Raw genomic sequence first — 24,252 nt, forward strand, 5'->3', positions numbered from 1 at the left:
AGGAACAATATATATATCTTGGTTTAATCTAAAATAAATAGTATTGTTACATTTGCTCTTAATTGTATTCATTCATACAGCTAAGCTAGAATTTCATCATTACGTGGCTTTCTTTTAAACATTGTAACTTGGAATTACAGTCAGTGGCGCCAAAAAAAAAATTAAAAAATCCAGTTTAAAATCCCCAAGTTAATGAATGGTGCAAACTTGTTGCAGTCAGCCAAGATGCACAATCATTAGTACATGTAAGTTCATTTGTTAACACTGATGCAGGCCTCTGTAGTCTTGAGTTCCTGAAGGCGAAAACAATATATGAATAGTCCAAGGAAGCCTGACTTATTACAGGGTTAACGTCATCCAATCATGAGACCAGAATATTTCTCATGTATGTAATAATATTAATTGATAAACTGTAACGGGTTGTTGCTAAAACGCTGATCCTGAGATTATTGAAATTTTTTTTTAAATTATGAACTCTGAACATAACATTATCTTCTTCCGTTAGGAAGATCACTTTGGTAAAAGAAGAGCAATATAAAGCACATTGGAGTCCTTATCAGGCACCTTTTCAGTATTTTATTTCTTTCCAGTTTGTGTTGTTTTTTTTAAAAACAACACTTTTGTGGCATTTCCATATCTATGTTCTTTTAAATTGTGTATTCAAAATACTATGCTCTAAAATATTGGATATGCATAATGTGGAAAATGCAATATTTGATTCAGTAACATAAATATCAAGATAAAAGGGAAGGTGAAACTGAGGAGCAGACCTGCATTAAACAGACATAGGCAGTCGTACACTCTGTAGGAAAACATTATGAATATTTGAAAGACTGAAAAGGATTAAAATCAGAGGGAATAATGAATTTTCAAATATACAATTATATGGGGAATCGTAAGCAGATTCCATTTATTCAATGGAAAACGTTACTATTATATCTTTTTTAAATAGAAAGTAGGGCTGTCAATTAATTGCAGTTAACTGACGCGATTAACTAAAAAAAAATGAGTCGCGATTAATCCTACTGATAACAATAGAATACCAATTGAAATTTATTAAATATTTTTGGATGTTTTTCTACATTTTAAATATTGATTTCAATTACAACACAGAATACAAAGTGCACAGTGTTCATTTTATATTATTTTTATTACAAATATATGCACTGTAAAAACGATAAACAAAAAAATTATTTTTCAATTCACCTCATGCAAGTACTGAAGTGCAATCTCTTTATTGTGAAAGTATAACTTACAAATCCAGATTTTTTTTTGGTTACATAACTGCACTCAAAAACAAAACAGTGTAAAACTTCAGAGCCGACAGGTCCACTTGGGCCTACTTCTTATTCTGCCAATTGCGAAGACAAACACGTTTGTTTACATTGACAGGAGATACTACTGCCTGCTTCTTATTTACAATGTCACCTGAAAGTGAGAACAGGTGTTCGCATGGCACTTTTGTAGCCGGTGTTGCAAGGTATTTACATGCTAGATATGCTAAAGGTTCGTATGCCCCTTCATGCTTCGGCCACCATTCCAGAGGACATGCTTCCCTACTGATGATGCTTGTTAAAAATATGATTAAATTTGTGACTGTACTCCTTAGCGGGAGAATTGTATGTCTCCTGCTCTGTTTTATACACATTCTGCATATATTTCATGTTATAGCAGTCTCAGATGATGACCCTGTACATGTTCGTTTTAAGAACACTTTCACAGCAGATTTGACGAAACGCAAAGAAGATACCAATGTGAGATTTCTAAAAATAGTTACAGCACTTGATCCAGGGCTTAAGAATCTGAAGCTCCACACCTTGCCCCTCTCAGATTTTGGATGGCACATGCTTTTAGAAGTCTTAAAAGACCAACACTCTGATGCGCAAACTACAGAACCCAAACCACCGAAAAAGAAAATCAACCTTCTGCTGGTTGATCTGACTCAGCATCTGACTCAGATGATGAAAATGAACATGCATCAGTCCACACTGCTTTGGATCATTATCAAGCAGGACCCATCGTCAGCATGGAAGCATGTCCTCTGGAATGGTGGTTGAAGCATGAAGGGACATACGAATCTTTAGTGCATCTGGCACATAAATATCTTGCAACGCCAGCTACAACAGTGCCATGCGAACGCCTGTTTTCATTTTCAGGTGACATTGTAAACAAGAAGCAGGCAGGCAGCATTGTCTCCTGCAAATTGTAACCAACCTTGTTTGTCTGAGTGATTGACCAAGAAGTAGGACTGAGTGGACTTGTAGGCTCTACAGTTTTACATTGTTTTATTTTTGAATGCAGGTTTTTTTGGTACATAATTCTACATTTGTAAGTTCAACTTTCATGGTAAAGGGATTGCACTACAGTACTTAAGAGGTGAATTGGAAATTTTTTTTTACAGTGCAAATATTTGTAATAAAAAATGTAAAGTGAGTACTGTACACTTTGTATTCTGTGTTGTAATTTAATATATTTGGAAATGTAGTAAACATCCAAAAATATTTAAAATAAATGGTATTCTATTGTTAACAGCTTGATTAATCACGATTAATTTTTTTTATTGCTTGACAGCCCTAGTAGAAAGTCTTTGTTTCTACATCTAAGAGAGCTTGTTTTTAGCGTTATTTTTGGTTTTGGTAAAACACAACATCACACTTTGAACTAAGAACATGTATAAAATTTGGCATTTCCCCCTCCTCCCCCTCTCTTACAGAAAATGCTGGAACAGGAGAGATGAGTACTCCTTTCACTAAGGCCTAGAATTGCCTGTTGAACAACAATCCTGATCAGGCAATATACGAATGGCCCAAGGAAGCCAGCAAATAGATTTTCAGGTTTTACATGACCTGCGACAAAAATTTCCAGAGGTACCTGAAGTTGTTGTGTCCAGATGCATGTTACAGGTCAGTGTCCTGTTAGTACTGTATATTTATGTGTTGCCATTTATTGTAGATATTACAAGTAACTTCCAAAAGCTTTCCCTCTAACCTGCCATGGTTGGGTGAACTGTCGATAGCAGATATTTTTTTGTTTGTTTAAATATCTCTTTTTATATTTTTGTCTTCCTTCTGTTTGCTTTAAAACAAGTAAAGTCTCAAATCAGTTTCCAGTTTTTTCATAGTCTATTTTCTCACAATGTTTCTTAAAATTGAGGAATTTCAATTTCTTCATATGTTAGTGTTAATATTTTGTACTGTTTACATTGGGAATCTAAAAGTTTCTATTATAAACACTTTTATGCTCAAGGACTTATTATGTGGCTGAAAATTTACTTTAGAGTGAAATTTGATGAACACTGCATATTCAGAGAACTAGTATGACTATTTTTAAGTTGCAAGAAGGCAAAATTTCAACCCTACCCTTATTTTTGTTAGGTCTCAAGCTACTCGTATAAGGAGCAGGCAAAAAGTTTTATTTTTCCACCTTCCACTCCCCCCTTTTGCTGAAGTAGGAAAATTACTCCTTTGGGAATTCTGCGCTACTGTGCATGTGCATGATTGAGCCATGCACATTTTAAATTTTTTGTGCAGAAAAAAGCTTCTGCTGATATTTTGCTGCAGTTCCGCTTTTTGCTCACCAGAGGGTGCTGTAGTGCTCGAACAAAGCAACAGCTCCCGGCTAGCTAGGGAAGAGAAAGAGCCTGCCTTCTTCACAGTGCCTGTCAGGACAGTTCAGGAGATGAGCTATGGGGAGACAGACAGCCTGGGGTGCTGGGGGGGGGGTCAGTTAGGCTCATAGGGGCTAGTGGGGAAGGACAGACTGGGGTAGGGGCTGAATGGGACTGGAGGGACAGGGCCACAGGGGAAGGGAGGTGCAGGGCCACATGGTGATGTGGGAGGGGATGTAGAGCTACATAGGGACAGGGAAGTGGCTGGATAGGAGCACAGACACACATGGGGATTGGAGAGGGAGTACAGAGCCACATGGGGACAGGAGAGAAGGTACAGAGCCACATGGGGATGGGGGAGTGGGTGTCTGAGTGGGGGTGGAGTGACACGTAGACGTGGGGCGCAAGGACACATGGGGATAGGGGCAGATGTGCCTGACTGAATGGGAGAGGTTAGGAGTCACTCAGGGTCTGCATGAGGGAAGCTCCCTAACAATCTCCCCTCGACCCCAAAAATGCCTGTTACATAATTTTCCCACCCCTAATTAACAACTCTCCAAGTTCACACCCAGGCTACTTCCCAACAATGTACTTCTCTCTCCCTCAGCTCCTCCGTTATCCTGGACTCCACCAAGCCTTTGCACTGCTTCTGAGGGGTGCGGGAAATACAGTTCTGTATTGTAGTTTAAATGAATTATTACTCAGAGTTCTGTATTAATATGCATAGTAAGGAATCTGTTTGTCAAAAAACATTTCCTGAATCTTTTTTGTTGTCTGTATTGTTACAGGCATACTTGCTGACAGGTACTTTGAAATAAATGATCAAAAATAATTGAAACTGGTGTGATTATGTTGTGTTATTTTGACAAAATATGCAGAATTTTGCAGAATGTTAATAATTGTGCACATAATTTTTAATTTTTTTGTGTGCTGAATTTTTAATTTTTTGGCACAGAATTCCCCCAGGAGTAGAAAATGGACCAATCCATGGTGTTACTATATCTGCTCTTCAAATTGCATGGCACCATGCTTGTGCTTCAGACTGCGTCTGCAAAGTACTAATTTTTTTATTTCAAATGCTATTAAGTTCTTTTAACATTAAAAATGGCATACTGGAGTGAGGTGATACATTTGCTTAGTCACGTGCATTATATCTTTATCTTTTGGAGTCTGTTTATGATAGGTCTTACACTAGGCAGCCTCCTTCTCATCACAAAATATGGCAAAATTTGATATGGTTGATTTTTTTTTTTCTACTGAGGGAGGGGTACGGAACCAGAAAATTAGGGTCTGGCACATAACAGAAGTGTGTGGCAGAAGTGTGCACGAAATAGCACCCCTGCACTGCTGTTGTTTGTCACCTTGCTTTTGTGAGTACAATTTTTTTAAATTTGTTTTTGTAGGGTAGGTCATGTGTTCATAATATGGACAATTGCATTTCACTAAAGTTTTTAAATGACGGAGTTATTTAGCTTTAAATACATAAAGTAATTAATGTTATGAGTTCCATAAATGGGGCTATCCAGTGGGGAGTGTGAGGGTCCTCCAGTGGCTTGGGCTGCAGTGGACTCCATTTCCTGGGAAGTTATGATTCCTTCCAAGTGCAGAGAGGCAGAAAGTACTCCACAGCTGTTGCTGCAGCAGCAAGAGCTTTTTGGATCTGCTCTGGTAGCATAGTGACTTGGGCAGGGGAGCTCAAAGTTCCCTTATGGTGGCAGCCCCGAATCTGGTGGAAGGCATCTGGCTGAGCTGACTCCATAAATACACACAGATAGAATTCTACCAGGTCAGTGACTTTCTTTGTAATTTAATGTGCTCTGATTTGACTAAGATAACAGTGAGGCTCCAACTACTTCAGTATTGGCTTAGTCTCACTTAAGCCAGGAAATTATGAGTTAAGACTGATGGAGAAGTCTTAAGGTAGCACTTTCAAGTCCATATATGGTACTGGTCAGTGAATTTTATCTCTTGTACACTTGAGTAAAGTGGAGTTTTGAATTGTCTAAATATTATGACTATTGTATAAGCTGGATTTTTATGTTTATTTTACATTTATTTTAACATACTTTTTCTCAAGTGGGCAGAAATTTGGAAGGCAGTTTCCCTATTTTTTTTTTCCATAATAGACCTCTGACTTGGCCCTTTCCTTATTGCTCCTGCCACTTCCTGAATATGTTAATCTGCTCTTGTAAAGAGAACATTCTTCGAGAAGACTCTGCATAGTCCCACTTCTGGATGTTGTATTGCCAAGTGCTGCCAAATGATAGAACCTTCCCTAAACATTTTCCATTACGGCATTCTCATGCCCCCTTTTTACCCTCCCCTCAGGATCTCCAAAAGTTCTGAAGGCATAACTATGTAAGGAGTGCAGCGCCCTCTACCACCTCAGTTCGTTCCAACTACTTGCCATTGATGGAAGTGAACCCCTCCAGTCCTTTCAGCTCTGAAGTTCTTTCCTTCATTCTTAGTGTTAATTGTTAGTTTTCTATTATAGTATAGTGATAAGCATAGGTTGTTAGGTAGGTAGTTAGCACAATTCCAGGTTATGGCAGAACTGAAGAAGTGGGATTCAAGAGGCTTCGTACCCTGCTATCTTCCAGATGTTGGATGACCATTCTCCTTGGTATTCCATCTTCCAGACTTCAGCAGCTGGAGCTTGCAAGGAGAGGAATATAGTTTGCAGATGCTTCTCCTTAAGGAGGCCCTTGAGGCTAAATCCTCTGTATCTGGCCAGTCAGCTTCTGTCACTTCTTCCAAGAAGTCAATGCAGATTAAGGGTTCCAGGAAATTGGAACCTTCAGTGGGTCCACCTATAGTTCCCGCTGCTCCAACAGTTAGGCTTTTGAAGTTGGAACCAAGGGACACTCTATTGGTACTTAGCTGTCTTTGTTCCAGAGAAGGTGACAGATGTTAGCAGTGCCAGATCCTGCGTGTCAGACAGAGCTTCTATGGTTCTGAAGCCAAAGGTTGCTTCTAGTCTCAGCTTCAGGAGGCAAGAAGATAGATTTGAGTATCTGGATCCTGTGCCATCCAAATGTTTGGCTCCAGCCTCACCCCTTGCTCAAGTTTTAGGTCTATCTTAAATTCCAAAGAAGACTTCACTTTGGTAGCTAATGTGCACTCTTTGGCTTCTGAGCATTCCTCAGATTTGAGTGAGAAGTAAAGAGACTTGAGAAACAGACAAGCTTCACCAATTCCGAGGTTGGCATCATCTTCACTTGTAAAGGATCAGTCTGAGGAAGAGGATGAGAAGATAGCATGCTTCTATTCAAAAAGAGGAGGTGGTATAGACTGTGATTCTGGTTTTTCAGCAGATGAGCATGTGGGACTGACTTTTCCAATTCTGAGAATCCTCTGCAGTTTCATGATTTAGTGGATTGCATGATGTCCACTTTGAATCGGTCTTCCGTGCCTGTGAAGGAGGCATTTCATCCGGTGATTAATATTCTTGGGGTACCTCCAAGAGTACGATGTCCTTACTAAACTTTGACGCTCCAGCCTGTAAGACTGTGTGGTCCCTTCCTGCCAACCTATATCCAAGAAGGCAGACAAATTGCATCAGATACCCTCAGAGAGGTTTTCATATGCATGCTGTACCTAATTCACTGGTAGTGGCTGCTGCAAATCAAGGTCTGGATAGACACATTTCACCCCAGTGATAGAAGGGGGAAGGAGATGTTCTCCTCTTCATGTCTTGGTATTAGGGTGGCAAATATAGGGAGACAAATTACCAAGCTGTTATGGCCTGCTATCTATTCCACCTGTGGGAAAAGTTGGCATTTTGGGGGCATGATTTGCCAGATGACAAAAGAAGAGGGGAAAATGTAATCCTAGAGGAGGGTCAAAATGTGGCAAAGATCGCTCTCAGGATTTCCCTTGGTGCCTCAGACTCTTCCGTTACAGCATTGGCTTCTGCAGTTACCCTGAGGAGAAATACATAGCTTCATTCCTCCTCTTTGGCTCTGGATACTAGAATTCAAATGGAAGATCTCCTTCCCTTCAAAGGGGAGATCTTTTCAGTGAAAAGAAAGATGAGTTGCTGGAGAAGTTGAAGGAGACAAGATCGAAAGCCCGTTCTTTGGACTTGGTTTCTTCTACTAGCAGGAGATCTACTCCTTTCTGTTATCAGAGACCATATTATTAACAGTAGTCTTTGGCTTATTTCTCATAAAATTAAAGACATCAACAGAACTCAGCAGGCTTCATCGTTCCAGAGCCAGAATAAAAAGAAGTCTTTTTTTTTTTTTTTTTTTAAATCAAGGCCTAAATAGATTTGATATGAGGGTTGAGAGTCAAGAACCAATCAGCAACGATCCTTCCCTTTCTCTGTTTGGGAACAGGCTCGCCCATTTTATCAGCAAATGGAGGCTTCTCATGAGGCTATTCTGCACTTCTGAAAATAGAAGTTGCTTCTTATAACGCTATAGAGGAGGTATCCAAACACAAGATACTTTCTGATGCAGTGTCCATCACAAGTTCTTTTCCCTGGGCTTATGCACATCCCTATCTAGGGCAACACAGTCCTCCTTCCTTTCACTGGGGCCACACCCACACGCTTTACAAAGATGGCAATCACCTTGAGGTTCCTCCCAACTGACTTGAATCCTCTGGTTAATTGCCCCAAGGCATAGACCACTGATCCTTCTGGACTTGATTGCATGCACTTAGGCACCATCTGCTGACTTATTACAATGGCAGTGTGCAGTGCCACTTGAAGAAATGAAGGTTACTTACATATAGAGTGCTTTGAGATGGCTCTGTATGTTCACGCTTCCCACCTTCTTTCTCAGTCCCTTTTTGTTTTGTCTATGTGTTGGTGGTGGAAGGAACTGAGGGGGTAGAGGGCACTGTGCGTCCTTATGTAGCAGTGCCTAAAGAACAGGGGAGGGGAGGAGAGGGAGGCTTTTCAGAGCGCTCCAGTGAGGGGTTCTCAAACTTATTTGATTGCACCCCTCTTCTTTGCATCTGTAGTATACACCCCCCCACCGCACAAGTACGTATACCGATTTTTAAAAAAATCACCATGGGACTCTCACTAAATATTAAAAACCATAAGGTCAAATAGACCCAATAATCCATTGTAATAAGACCAAAAGCAAAATTGTGGTTGTGATGTATGCTTTCAATTAAATGTGCACACCATGTCGTAGCAAACTGATTAACGTACAGATGGTGATGACTTGATATAATGCTATGCAAGCTTAACAGAAATCTGTCAAAATGCACAGCACCATCTGAGGACCTGATACGTCTGGAGGAATCAGCTTTGCTAGTTATTCATTGCTGTGGGTAAAATGGGTGAAATAAGTTTTGGGTTTTTTTGCTAAAGTGTCTCATGTTCCCCCCAGCCTCTCGAATGCATTCTGCGCCCCCGAGGGGGCTCACCCCCCCAGTTTGAGAACCTCTGATCTAATGGACACTTCTTGGAGAGGTTCTACTGTTAGGCACCATTAGGCGATGTAATATTTTTAAATGTGAATATACAGAGCAATCTTTCTCTAGGTGTATATATAACAAACCTTCATTTCCCTTCAATTACAAGTACTTATTCAGGCTTGTTTATAAACTAACATACTTTTACCTTTACTCTCTGCTTCCCTTTTTCTTCAGTACTTCATACAGATTCACTGAGATCTAGCCTCTGAGGGTGGGGCACATGCACAGGGGGGTGCAGATGCCAGGGGTAGCCTTGGAGGTGAAGGTTGCGGGAAAGGAGGTTGATCTGTAGATGGGCCCTAGCCAGCCTTCTAGTGGAAATTTTCTCTGTAAAGAAATGGGCTATAGATTAATTTTTTTTAAATGATCTTAGCAGTCCTTTTATATTAAGCTTGTCAGAGCAGACATTCCATAGAAGCATTACAAAATCAAAAGATGAGAACTTTTTAAACTAGTCTTGACCAACTAAATTTGTTCCTGGTTTCTAGGTTTCAATTGGAAAGTCCCAGAAACTAAGTTATGCTTCATCTAATTTGGGTTTTCCTACAGAATGGCAAAAAAAACTTGACTTCAGGATCCTCTTGTCCAGATCACTTTAAATTGTGCAGAAAAATTCTACATCTGTTCCAAATCCCCCCATCAGTTTTTAGGCCAAAATTATTGGGTTTTTTTTGGTGTGGATTTTAGAAGAGGGGTTCAAAATTAAGCTTATATTGAAAACTCAGTTGCAACTTACAGTGGAGTAGCTAATATTGGTTCACAAAAAGCACAATATAAGAAAGCTGTTGTTAAGCAGAACACTTCACTGTCAACATGTCTACTCTTTGTATATTTTACCTTGAAAGTAGAGGGCTAGTTGAAAGGTTAATAGGACACAGCATAAGCCTGTTTAAACTAGGGGGTTGCACACTTGCTTCTGTCGGCCAAATTTATTGCGCACATCAGGGACTCCTTGAATCTCTCCATTCTCCCCTACAAGCTTATGAGCCCCCCTCTATTTCAGGAGCTAGTTACAATCCGCTTTTTTTCATATGCGCTGTGTGCCCTCCATTACCCTCTCTGCCCTCCTGGGGCTCTGTCCAACATTACTTCATGCCAAGAGGTTTGTATGTGTCCCCATTCCTCCAGTCAGAGGTTCTGTGTGCCCCTATTTCCTGTCCCCCTCCCAACATTTTTATTCTCCTTTCCTCTTGTCTTTCTCTTTCATTGTGTCAACATTTTAAACTCAGTTGGATGTGGACAGAGCTAAAATGAGGGGCATTATGTTCATTTCTGCCGTCAAACCCTTCTTTGGTCTATAGACAATAAACAGGTTGTTAGAAGTGTGACTTTGTATACAGATGTTCCTCCACTTCCTCCTTTTGGGTTTTCTGGTTTTCATAAAAATCAGTAGGGTTCTATCTGTTGATGTTGAGAGTACCTGAAATTTTGGAATTGATTGGCTTCAGCATTCAAAAGTTATTGCGTTACATCCAAGCAAGAAAAATATCAAGTTGTGCCTATGGGCCTCGCAAGCTTGGCTAGTTATTTCTGTATTATTTCCTTCTATGGTCTTCTCAGTATCCACTCTGTTTTCCTAGCTCCATTCAAAATTCTGCTGCTAAGATCTTTCTGGCCCATCATTCTGTCTGTCACCCTTTTTGTGCCTTTACTGGCTCTACGTTCTCTACTCCATAAAGTACAAGCTTCTGGTCCTCACCTTTAACCCCTCATGTTTTAGCCCCTCGGTACTTCCCACTTCTGTATCTTGGTGTTCCCCCTACAACACCATTCTCCAGTGCGAGCTTCCATTACCCGTTTCTCTGCTTCTCCCACAGGCACCTTCATGCCTTCTTCCATGTCTCCCATTATCCCTGGAACACCCAGCCCAAGCTAGTATGTATACTACTAACTTGTCCTTCTTCATAGCTCTCAGACCTCATAGCTCTCAGAAATTGCCAACTAATAATATACTTAGCTCTTTATATAACGTTTTTAATTGGCTCTCAAAGCGCTTTACCATAATGGCTAGGTAGATGGCCACTAGGGCTCCTGTCCTGTTATCTTTATTTTATAATTTATTTCTTTAAAAGACTCAAAAGGATCAAGCTGTGTATGCATCTGGCCTGTATAAACATTTTCTTGTTACTGTTCCTCCCCTTACTTTTGTTGCATCTTAGATTATAAACTCTTCAGAGTAACAATGGTCTATGATTCGGTGGGGTGCTTAACACAAAGAGGCTCTGATCCTGATTGGGCCCTCTGTCTGCTACTTAATAAAAGTAATTTGATAGAAAGCATATAGCGTGAGTTAATTTGTCTTGCCGATAGAAGTAGTGAGAGCTGTACTTTTGGACAGTACTCTTATTATTCTAGTGCGGCATATGTTGTTCTCCTTGATATCTCTATTTTTTTCTAGTTCATTTACATGTATTTATCTTTTTGTACAGTTTGCTTGTTCAAAATACATTTGATTATAATTACTGGTTTTGGTAGAAGTCATGGCCTACTAGTCACTTGACTTACAAAAGAAATATGTTAAAGTATACTTGTTTTCTTTAGATAGACTGTATGAAAACTGAATAAAAATATGAACAGATGAACGAGAATGATTATGGGTTCAGGACAGAAAACTGAATAATTTCAATAATCTTTTTTTAATTTCTTTTAAAGAAGGTTAGTTGGAAGCTCTAAGATCCCCCAGTTAAGTCAGAGAAAAAAGTGAAGAGTGTGCGTAGTTTGTTTTTTAAACTGTTTTTAAAAAAAAACCAAACTACTAGTCAGTTATGGGTTTCTGATTACCTCGGTTCGAGGTAAGCAAAAAACACATTTTGCTCATTTATTTTTATAGATTATTACCATTTAAATTTTTTTAAATGTCCTCAGATTCAAGTTTGTGTGTTAAGTTTATCCCAAAGAAAGGGTTGTTGTAAAGCTTTTGAAAATAGTGGACTATTAGGGGAATTTTGGTAGACACAGTATGAATATTTAAATATACCACTGTAATCAATAAACTTCTATTTAAAGTGTTTCATCTTGTGAAATAGATTGTTCATATGCTGCTGCTGTTTGTTCAAATTAAATTCTTATTTGACGTATCTTTAATGTTCTCTTCTGCACTTTCCTTAATCTGCATGTTTCTTCTGTTTATAAATTTGCCATTTTATATTCAGCAGATGGTATTACGTTATGAAATCAATCTTTAAAATGTTTTGGAAAACATTTAAAATAAACATATTTTGTTTTTGTTTTTCAAGTTATTTACCCGTAATATACAGGTACAGTGAAGTCAACCCTTCTGTCAGTTTCCCCCTCAGCAGAGTCTTGATCAATGCTGAAGATTGTTCTGAAAGTGGGGAAGAATAGCAAAAGTATTCATCCAAGAAGTACCATACCGTATTAGCTTGTCAAGGATCTCCCTGTCACTACTGCAGCAACAATGCAGATCTCTGCCCTTGGTGCCAGGGAGTGAGTCAGTTCTCATAATAGTAAGCTTCACATGCAAGCCCTTCATGCATGTGTAGCAGCTGTGCTGGCCAACAACCCAAAGCTTTTCATTTGATGCTGCATAGTAATTTTTTAATGATGATACAATGTAAGCATATGACCTTATTTTATCAATAACTTCAAACTCTGTTTTTTTTTATAGAATAATAATAACTTGGATGCCTGTTGTGCAGTTCTGTCTCAGGAGAGCACGAAGTATCTCTACGGTGAAGGAGACCTAGGTTTTTCGGATGATTCTGGGATTCCTGGACTACGAAATCACATGACATCTCTTAACTTGGATTTGCAGTCACAGAATGTGTATCACCATGGACGGGAAGGAAGTAGAATGAATGGAAGTAGGACTTTAGCTCACAGCATTAGTGATGGACATCTTCAAGGCAGTCAGCCCAACAGTGAACTGTTTCAGCAGGAGCCACAGACAGCACCAGCTCAAGTTCCACAGGGATTTAATGTCTTTGGAATGGCTAATACAGTTAGTACTTCTAATCCAGGACAACACCTGGGATTTCACATAGGCAGCAAAGGAGCATCTAGCCTCTCTCAGCAAACACCCAGGTTCAACCCCATTATGGTAACTTTAGCCCCCAATATTCAGCCTGGTCGCAATACCCCTACGTCTTTGCACATACATGGTGTACCTCCACCTGTACTTAATAGTCCACAGGGAAATTCTATCTATATTAGGCCTTATATTACAACTCCAAGTGGTACAGCTCGACAGACACAGCAGCATCCAGGTTGGGTGTCTCAGTTTAATCCCATGCATCCTCAGCAAGTCTACCAGCCTTCACAACCAAGTCCCTGGACTACTCTTCCTACATCCAGTCCTCTGCCACATACCTCATCACAACAATCATCACAGCCAAACCAACAAGGCCACCAGACTTCTCATGTTTATATGCCTATCAGTTCACCCACTACTCCACAAGCACCCATGATTCATTCATCTGGTAGTTCACAGTCTGCTACCCATAGCCAATATAACATTCAGAATATCTCAACAGGACCTCGCAAAAACCAAATTGAAATCAAACTTGAACCACCACAAAGAAACAATTCTTCAAAGCTGCGTTCATCTGGTCCTCGCACTTCCACTAATCCTTCTTCCCTCAACAGCCAGACATTAAGTAGAAGTCAACCCACTGTTTACATAGCTGCCAGTCCACCAAATACTGATGAAGTGATCACACGCAGTCAACCTAAGGTCTACATTTCAGCAAATGCCACAACAGGAGATGAGCAAATTGTGCGGAACCAACCAACACTCTTCATATCAACAAATCCTGGTGTAACTACCACCTCTAGGAATATGTCTGGTCAAGTAAGCATGGGTCCTGCATTTATTCATCACCATCCACCCAAGAGTCGAGCAGTGGGCAACAACACCACTGCAACCTCTCCTCGAGTAGTGGTCACGCAGCCTAACACAAAATATACTTTTAAAATTACAGTTTCTCCAAATAAACCCCCTGCAGTTTCACCAGGGGTAGTATCCCCAACCTTTGAACCTACAAATCTTCTAAACCTTCCTGATCACTATGCAGAACCAGAGGGTATCCAGCATCTTACTGACCCTGTTTTAGCACATGTGGATAGGATCAGTGATGCACGGAAATTGAGTGTGGGATCCGATGATGCTGCCTACACACAAGGTAATATTCTTAATGTAAATTGCAGAGATTTTTACCAAGTTATCTGGCCCAATAGTTACATTTCAGGGCAAAACAAGAACCACCAATCAGCCATTTTGGAATTGACACAATAACTCCTGTTCATTGCACTCTGGAGTATATTCTAAATCAGAAATACAAATTTATAATTAACACACATTTGACTCAATCCTTCCTTAACTTTGCATGGTAAAGGCAGGTTTAACTGATTACCTGACGGTGAAATAGAGGTTCTGTTGTTTTGTGTTCAATTATCAATAATCACTTTCTGTTCTGTGGAGCCTTTTCTGAGTTAGCAGATGGGATAGAATTCTTTACCAGACTAGAAGGGTGGTTACTTCATTTTAATAGATTGTTCTGAAAAAGATTTCTCATTTTTCAATTGATTTTAAACAAATCAAATGTCCAGACATACTGACAGGTTGTTGAACCAGATTACAGTTGATAGGCACTGTTCCCATTGAATATTGCTTTCCTTATTAATAGTTCATTTTGCAAATGTTATATAGAAAGTGAGGAATCTAGACTTTGGAAGCTATTTGAATAGGAGTGAATTTTTTATCTCGCCATTTTCTGTTGTCAGACATCCATAAGGATGTTTGAAGTTATATTACTTGTATTATTTATATAATGTTATAAACAAATATGAAAAAGAATCCAATCCCAAAGAAGTTAAAGCCTAAACAGTAGTGTGGTGAACGAAAGGGGATGAGATTACATGAAAAGCAAATGAATTGTGTAGTGATAAGGACTCCTCTTGTTAATCCCACTATTCTTGTGTCTTTATATTTTGTGTATTTTGTTAACATGGAGAGGAGTAGGATTATAGTAATACAATAATAATTTGAAAATGATCCAGATTGAGCCTTCCAATACTTATTAGGATACAAAACTTCTTGAGACCCTTCAATTATTGTCAACCAATTTAGCATTAAAAGAAATTGACATAAGACTTGTTCCAAGATTACTGTAAACGTTGTTCAGATCAACTGTTATGAGGTAAATTTAATATTGAAGTAGCTTGTGCACGCCTTGTCTAGATTAGGGGGTTCTTGAATGCTGTGGTGTTTAAATCCCATCCCCATTAGTATTTTTGTTAAACATACATTAGGAGGAAAATAAATCTTGCATCTATATAATGATCATACTGTTCGAATGATCTGCATTTCTGGTACAGTTTTTCTTCTGTTCTGACTTTCTTGAGACAATATTTGTGGTACTGGCTTCTGCTGCATGCAGCTCCTACCAGACCTAGCTTTGAATACCAAATGATTCCTACTATGGTACTAGCTACTCCTACAATCAACAGCTGATGCGTCATGACCAGGGAAAGCTCCCTGTGCCCAGTGCTGCTTCAGGGTCGCTGATTGCATAGGAACTAATTCATCCTCCAAAAGTGCTGATTCCCACCTACACTGAACCCCGATTGTGTATTAGGTAATACACAATTGTAATGTGTAATGCAAGTTTTCAGAGACAAAAGGCCAATGCATGGTGTGAGTTATGGTCTTAGCATGAAGCTGTGTGACAGGAGCTGTCTCTGCACTGACTTTATGGGGTAAGTCCCTTCCCCTCTATTTAGTGGGGGCTTCTGTTCTCCTCTATACTCATGTGTAATGCTGCTCAAGTGCTCTGTATTCAGAGGAATGCTCCAGATTTCCAGAACATATTTTCTTCCACTCAGCTGCTATGCTTTTTTTAATCTTTTGCTACACTTATAAATCATTCCGAAGTTGAGATGCATGATCATGATTTATCTGCCCAGTCCAAGCAACTAGAAGTTTAACTGTTGTTCCTAAATTTTGGGTCTTTTATATCACAAAGCAGCTTAATTTTTAAGCTTATAGGTGATGCAGGTAGCAACATCTGTCGGTAAGGTTGCCTGATACTTTTCATAATAAGACCATGTTCTTCTTTTCATGTCCATTCCATGTTAGGAGTGTGCCCGTCATGTTCACTGCTGAAAATTTTTCCCTCAGTGATATCTGTCGGGCCGTCTCTAACGCACTCTGGAGCAACGCACTTATGCACTGGTACAAGGGATGCTGCCAGCCCCACAACCTCTCAGTTTCAACTTACGCCCGGGATGGTTACCGAAACAACCTTTCTTGCTTTCTTCCCAGTGGTTTTTGGACTCTATCTTCGTTTGTAATTTTTTGTAGTTAGCGTTCGTGTATATCGTTAGTGTAAATAGATAGTTCCTATCGTTGAGGCACTTTTTTGCCCCAGGGGACAGGTATGCTCCGAGCTTCAAGCCTTGAGACAAACCTGTGCCTGTGCGTGACCTGCACTCCAGCTACTTAAAGTGCTTGGGGGAAACTCCCAGATCTGTCGGGACTTCAGACCCTGCACTAAAAAGGACAGACATTAGGCTGAAGGCTATCCTTATGGAAGCCACCCTCAGACCAATATGAGTGAAGCCACTCCAATTTGGCATCAAGTACTTCAGCTTTGGTGCGAAGCATTTCCCCAGCACTGAGCATTTCCTTGCACCGTTCACACTCTGGTGCCAAGAAAGAAGCACAAGAAGCTGCGAACCAACAGAGGGCACTCGCCAGTGCAGAATAGAGACAAGTGGGGAGAAGGCAGCACAGTGAGACCTGTGCCAGGCCATTCTGCCTCTCTCGGGCCCGCAATGGCACTGTCGACTCTGCCTAGAGCATTAGTCCGGTGCAGGACTCTCCACCGACTCCCAGAAGCCACTGCTGTGCCAGCAATCTGACAATGCCATCAACCCTAGAGGCTTTCCAGTGGCTAGGGACCTTCTTTCTCTGCCGGTCCCTTCAACTCCAATGGGACACCTATCGGTTCTGGTGACCGGAAGGAGGAGGAGACAAGGAGTGTCGGGCTCCTTCCCAGCACTGGATCCCCCGGCACCCTCTAGGGGCAAGCCTTCCCTGATCTGGCATCTCAATCACCAGTCCATTGCCAGTCCCTGGAACCCCAGCGTGGTATGGAGGTAGAAGCAGGTACCGATCCACAAAGGTCTCTGAGAGAAGACTCCTCTTCTGAGTCTGAAGGGGAACCTTACGTGCCTCCTAAAATGCGTCCCAGTACCCAGCTTATGCACCACCAGACTTCAGTGACAGTCCTCGTGCCAACACCTGGACAGTGGGTCAGTGTCCAATGCAGTGGCCTCACTGGAACCCCTGGGGTTTTCCCACAGTACCGCGTCCTCCCTTCTATTACTCCTGCTTGGTGGTTTCCAAGAGATGGGCTACTGCTCCTTCCCACTTGGCACCAGACCCCAACTCAGGTACCCATGTCCAGGAGATGGCTCCAGTGGACATAGTTGAGGAATAGGAAGACACTTCTCCTCATCCACCCCAGACAGGGCAGTTGTGGGACTCAGTAACCTGCTTTGTCATGATAACTTCAGAGTCCATCAGGGCCTTTTTAAGCAGGTCATTGCGAACCTGGGTCTGGAAATTGAGGAGCTTAAAGAGACATCACACAGCCTTAGTGATATCCTGGCTGCTCCAGCTCCCTCCAAGGTGACCTTGCTCATTAATGAGGCGGTGATGGGACCTGGCAAGGCCCTATGGCAAACTCCTTCTCTGCCCCCCACTTCAAATAGGGCAGAGAAATAGTATTGTGTGTCAGCAGGCAGGTTCAAATACCTGTACTCACATGCCTTTGGTGGCCTGCAGAAAATGAAAGGGATAGTCAAGCACTACCCCTAAGCAAAAAGACACAGACTAGACCATTTCAGAAGAACTGTTGAATAAACCTGTTGTCTTCAACTACATTTCTCCAACCAGCAAGCTCTTCTGGGGAGATACGATTTTAATCTGTGGGACTCCTTAGCTAAATTTAAAGACTCCCTGCCCCAAGATTCAAGGCAGGAGTTCACCGCCGTTTTGGAGGAGGGTAAGACTGTGGCAGCCAGGACCTCACTCTAGGCAGCTCTGGATGCTGTCAACTCTGCAGCCAGGACAACGGCCTCCATTGATACCATGAGGCGTTCTTGGCTCCAGTCCTCCAGCCTTCCTCACGAGGTCCAACAGTCTATCCAAGACTTCCTCTTCAAAGGCTCTTCTGTTCTCTGACCTGATGGACATGTAACTTCACGGCCTGAAGGACTCGAGGGCCACACTATGATCCTTTGGCCATTATGCTCTGTCAGCTTCTAGGAAGCACGTCAGGCCCCAGCAGCCTCCTCTGTTCTCTGTGGCTCCAAGACAGGAGCCCTACAAAAGAAAAAGGAGAGGTTATAAACGGCACCAACCATTCCCGTCCACTTCAGCCTCCCAGTTGGAGATACTCCGACAAGCCAAGCAGGTTGTTGAATGTGCGCCCGAGGGCTCTGTATCAGTCACCGTTTCAGATCCGCCCCCCCCTTTTTATTTTTGGACTGTCTGTAACTCTTCAGGCCAGCATGGACATACATAACATTGGATCCTGAGTACAGTGACAGTTGGCTATACCCTTCAGTTTTTATCCCTCCCTCCCTTCCATCCCCCATTCCCGTCCCTCTTCAGGGACCCTTCTTACAAGCATCGCCTTGTCCAGGAGATGCAATCCCTCATACGTATGAGGGCTGTGGAGGAGGTTCTTCAAGACTTGAGAGAGGGAAAGTGTTTTACTCCTGGTATTGCCTAATCCCAAAGACCAAAGGGGGCCTCTGGTTCATCTTGGACCTGTGTCACCTCAAAAAATATCTTCAAGAAGCTGAGGTTCCGCAGGGTCTCCCTTGCCTCCATACTTCCTTCCCTGGATCCAGGAGACTAGTATGCCACCCTGGACTTAAATAACACATACTTTCACATTTCTATCTTCCATGGCACAGAAGATTTCTCAGATTTATAGAAGGTCAACACCACTACTAATTCACCACTCTTCCCTTTGGTCTATTGGCAACTCCTTGGGTTTTCACGAAGTGTACGGTGGTCGTAGCAGCCTTCCTCAAGTGGCAAGGTGAACAAGCTTACCTGTACCTCGATGACTGGCTGATAAAAGGTGGGTCACAGGCTCAAGTACAGAACACATCAGCATGGTCCAAGTCACCTTCCAAGCACTGGGCCTACTGATAAACTAGCAGAAGTCAACTCTTGTCCCAGTTCAGAGAACAGAATTTATTGGGGCAGTGCTCAACTCAATCCAGGGCAGGGTCTTCCTGCCGGAGGCCCATTCCAGACCATGTTGGACCTGATATCCAGTGTCATTGTCCACCTAGTCACAACAGCTCAGGTTTGCCTCAAGCTACTGGGGCACATGGTGACATGTACTTATGTGGTTTAGCATGCAAGGCTGTGCCTCAGGCCCCTCCAGATGTGTCTAGTGTCAGTTTACTCCCTGAGCAGACACTACTTGGACTCAGTGCTCATAGTTCCTCCTCTGGTCCTCGCCTCCCTGGACTGGTGGAAAGACCCGAGATCGGTAATAATGGGGATGCCCTTTGTTACCCCTCAACCATCGATTGTCTTAGTCTCAGGTGCGTCACACCTAGGGTGGGGAGCCCACCTCAACTACCTCAGGTCTCGGGGCCTCTGGTCCCAAGAAGAACTCTCTCTGCACATAAACGTCAGGAAGCTCAGGGCTGTATGCTTAGCATTCCAAGTGTGTGTTCCCCAAATCTTAGGCAAAGTGGTGCAGGTTCTGACAGACAATACTGCAGCCATATTTTACATCAACAAACAGGGAGGAGCTCGATCTTTGGCCTTGTGTCAGGAGGCCATCTGTCTGTGGGACTTCTGTGCAAAGCACTCAATTCATCTCAAGGCATCACTTCTCCTGGGAGCCCAGAATGTACTGATGGATCACCTCAGAAGTTTTTTCCTCTCACCACAAGAGGTCCTTTCACCCAAAGGTCACCAGATTCATCTTCCAAAGATGGGGGCCTCCCCAGGTGGACCTGTTCACTACCAGGCAGAACAGGAAATGCCATCAGTTTTGTTTGCTGCGTGGACACAGTCCAGGCTCCATTTCCAATGCTTACCTGCTCCCATGGACAGACCTGCTAGTTTTCCCCCAATCCCCTTCATTCACAAAGTCCTAAAATCAAACGGGACAAGGTGAGAGTTATTCTGATAGCCCTGGCTTGGCCACACTAGCATTGGTTCAGCTCCTGGATCTCTTGGTGACAACCGCTCTCTTGCTCCCACTCCATCCAGAACTGATTTGACAAGATCACTTGCAAAGCTCATTGCTTCGCCTGAGCTGAGCCTCCTAACTGCATGGATGCTGTATGGCTGAATCTTGAAGGACAGACTTGCTTGGAATACGTTTGGCAGATCTTGTTAGGCAGTAGAAAGCCTTCCATCAGGGCTACCAAGTGGAAGCTTTTCTCTCTTTGGGCTTCTGAACATGCTCTATCTCCATCTCTTTCTTCTTTTCAGTTTATCTCGGACTGTTTGCTCCACTTGAAGCAGCAAGGCCTGGCCCTCTCATCTCTTAGAGTGCACTTAGCAGCCATCTCAGCCTTCCACCCTCCAGTGAAAGGAAGGTCCATGTTCTCAAGGGGCTGGAGAGAGTATCCTCAGGTCTGCGAGCCCCCATCTCCCCTCAGGGGATTTAAACCTGGTTCTGTCAAAGCTCGTGTGTCCCTCCTTAAGGCATTAGTATTGTGCATCCTGTTACTTCTCTCTTGGAAGTCACCTTCCTGGTGGTGATCACCTCAGCCAGAGTCTCTGAAATCAAGGCCCTTACGTCAGAACCGCCCTACACAGTGTTCTTCAAGGACAAGGTCCAACCTTGTCCCATTCAGCCTTCCTACCAAAGGTGGTGTCACAATTCCATAACAACCAGGCTATTTTTCTACCAGTCGTCTTCCTGAAACCTCTCAAGCGCCCTGAGGAATGATGGCTTCATTTGCTGGATTTTAGATGTGCCCTCCTTGCCGTTTATATTGAGAGGAATAAACCCTTCTGCAAATCCACACAACTCTTCATTGCAGTAGTGGAAAGGATGAGAGGGCTACCTGTGTCAGCCCAGAGGATCTCGTCTTGGATAATTGCCTGCATCTGGGCTTGCTACAAGCAGGTGAATGATCCTACCTCCAGTCATCTTAACTGCTCATTCCACAAGAGCCCAGGCAGCGTCAGCAGCATTCCTTGTGTTGGTCCTAATTCAGGACATCTGCAGAGCTGTGACCTGGTTGTCGGTACATATCTTTGCATCCCACTATGCCGTCAGCCAACAGGTCTGAGATGACCCAGTTTTGACAGGGCAGTGCTACAGTCAGTGTGGCCATGAACTTCGAGCCCACCTTCCCGGGGTACTGCTTGTGAATCACCTAGCATGGAATGGACATGAGCAAGCACTTGAATTTAAAATTGTTACTAGCCTTCCGTAACTACTGTTCCGCAAGATGTGTTGCTCATGACCTACCCTCCTGCCCCTCTGTCGGAGTCAACTGGCCAGATGGAACTGAGGGGGTGCGGGGCTGACAGTGTTTCTTATATCAGTGCATAAGCGCACAGCTCCGGAAGGCGCTACAGCCAGCCTGACAGATACCGCTGAGGGAAAAATCTCTGGCAGTGGTCCTCGCAGCACACATACATCTAACATGGAATGGACATGAGCAACACATCTTGAAGAATAACAGTTATGAAAGGTTAGTAACTGGTTTTTTTTCACTTGGTTATAATTTTGCCGAACTTTATTCATTTGGGCTGACATGTTCCATGGTAGGTATCTGCCTCAGGTTGAATATTTTTGGGGAAACTTCACTCAAAATGGTTCAGTTGCGTCTCAGAATATGGTTTGGGGGGAACAGTTTTGCCCATATTAAAAAAAAAAAAAAAAATTCCTACAGCAGTTCTACTGAGAAGCTCTAGCACCTCCGTGCATTGGCCCCAGGACTTGAAATTTGATAGGAAGTTTGGCATGGAGTCAGGGATGTACCTTTTACTGTCCCTGTGAAAATTTAGCAATGCTTATGAGCTTCTGAAAACCTCAGCAGTTATATTATCAGTAGAGACTTGTTAGAGCTTTGCAGCTAAATTCACTGAAGATTGTCTGCACTTGCACAATCCAGTCCTGGGCTACAGAATCTGAGTAGGACTCTTCCTGCAATTGCTCTTCCCGGTAGCCAGAGACTGTTGTGTTGCTGGGAACAGGGAGGCTGTCCTGTGTTCTCAGTGCTCCCCCTGCAGGTGCCGCAGCAGGAGGAGGAGGGAGCTGACTGATTAGAATGCAGAGGGATGAGTAACTGGGCCTGAGGAGTGGCAAGAGTGAGGACTGGAACAAAGGGCCATGGGAGTTGTCGGTGGATTGTGGCAAGACACTGAGGTTATGGGGAACTAGGTCAAGTTGCTGAGGCAGCTGGTGGACTGGGATGAGGATGGGCTGGAGGGCAGAAGGGGTCGGGCTTGTTGGAGGACAGGCATGATGGTCTGTGCCCACTAGAGAACACTGTCCCCATAGAACCTGGAACAGAATGCAGGATTTCTGAGATTCACCATTCTTCTAATGGCAGCAAATGTCTGCTATCCACTTGCAAAGTGTGTGCCTTATCTGCTTCTAGTGATTCATCCACATAGAGGTCATCAACCTACTACTGCTGTCAGTTACTTCCCTACGCTCAATGTTAAAGGTCTGTGCTGTGGTTATAAGGGTTCTCAACTCTACTGATGATCCATGGGAAAGTCCGTATGGTTCCACACAAAGGAATTTTTTTCAGATTCCTTTTTTAGAAACCTCTGAAATTACACACAAAAAGGGTCATTAACATGTTTGGTTGCTAAATGAAGCATTCGGAAGTTAGGAAATGACAGAATAAAGGTTGCCTGTGCAGTCTTAATTTGGACTCCGTGTGCTCTTGTGTTATGATAGTCTTTAAATTACATGATCACCTACTATTTCTTCCACAGGATCCCATGTCATTCGGGGCACAGGATGGAGCGTCCTCTGAGAATGAATCAGAGTTGTGTAGTAAATGAAGCTGTTGTCTGCAAGTCCTCTTTGTCTCATTTGTTGCCAAAGATTCATAGATTCATAGATATTTAGGCCAGAAGGGACCATTATGATCATCTAGTCTGACCTCCTGCACAATGCAGGCCACAGAATTTCACCCACCACTCCTAAAAAAAGACCTCACACCTATATCTGTGCTATTGAAGTCCTCAAATTGTAGTTTGAAGACCTCAAGGAGCAGAGAATCCTCCAGCAAGTGACCCGTGCCCCATGCTACAGAGGAAGGCGAAAAACCTCCAGGGCCTTCCAATCTGCCCTGGAGGAAAATTCCTTCCCGACCCCAAATATGGCGATCAGCTAAACCCTGAGCATATGGGCAAGATTCATCAGCCAGATACTACAGAAAATTCTTTCCCGGGTAACTTGGATCTTACCCCATCTAAAAACCCATCACAGGCCATTGGGCCTATTTACCATGAATATTTAATTACCAAAACCATGTTATCCCATCATACCATCTCCTCCATAAACTTATCGAGTTTAATCTTAAAGCAAGATAGATCTTTTGCCCCCACTACTTCCCTCGGAAGGCTATTCCAAAACTTCACTCCTCTGATGGTTAGAAACCTTCGTCTAATTTCTAATCTAAATTTCCTAGTGGCCAGTTTATATCCATTTGTTCTTGTGTCCACATTGGTACTGAGTTTAAATAATTCCTCTCCCTCTCTGGTATTTATCCCTCTGATATATTTATAGAGAGCAATCATATCTCCCCTCAACCTTCTTTTAGTTAGGCTAAACAAGCCAAGCTCCCTAAGTCTCCTTTCATAAGACAAGTTTTCCATTCCTCGGATCATCCTAGTAGCCCTTCTCTGCACCTGTTCCAGTTTGAATTCATCCTTCTTAAACATGGGAGACCAGAACTGCACACAGTATTCCAGGTGAGGTCTCACCAGTGCCTTATATAACGGTACTAAAACCTCCTTATCCCTACTGGAAATACCTCTCCTGATGCATCCCAAGACGACATTAGCTTTTTTCACAGCCATATCACATTGGCAGCTCATAGTCATCCTATGATCAACCAATACTCCAAGGTCCTTTTCCTCCTCCGTTACTTCTAGTTGATGCGTCCCTAGCTTATAACTAAAATTCTTGTTATTAATCCCTAAATGCATGACCTTACACTTCTCA

At 42.5% G+C, this 24,252-nt stretch overlaps 1 protein-coding gene across 10 annotated transcripts in view; it reads left to right on the forward strand.

Annotated features, from left to right (window-relative positions):
- TAB2 (TGF-beta activated kinase 1 (MAP3K7) binding protein 2) overlaps positions 1–24,252 on the forward strand; it is a 144,253-nt gene that overhangs the window by 97,796 nt on the left and 22,205 nt on the right. For 9 of the 10 annotated variants that reach the window (XM_073337590.1, XM_073337593.1, XM_073337588.1 and 6 more), the window contains 2 exons: positions 2,714–2,903; positions 12,672–14,184. In XM_073337590.1, the coding sequence (XP_073193691.1) occupies positions 2,802–2,903; positions 12,672–14,184 (1,615 nt within the window). In that variant the 5' untranslated portion in view covers positions 2,714–2,801. The remainder of the gene's footprint in view (positions 1–2,713; positions 2,904–12,671; positions 14,185–24,252) is intronic. The other variant, XM_073337597.1, reaches the window with a different exon arrangement.

The sequence above is a fragment of the Lepidochelys kempii genome, chromosome 3, assembly GCF_965140265.1.
Source record: "Lepidochelys kempii isolate rLepKem1 chromosome 3, rLepKem1.hap2, whole genome shotgun sequence".
NCBI classification, from domain to species: domain Eukaryota; kingdom Metazoa; phylum Chordata; order Testudines; family Cheloniidae; genus Lepidochelys; species Lepidochelys kempii.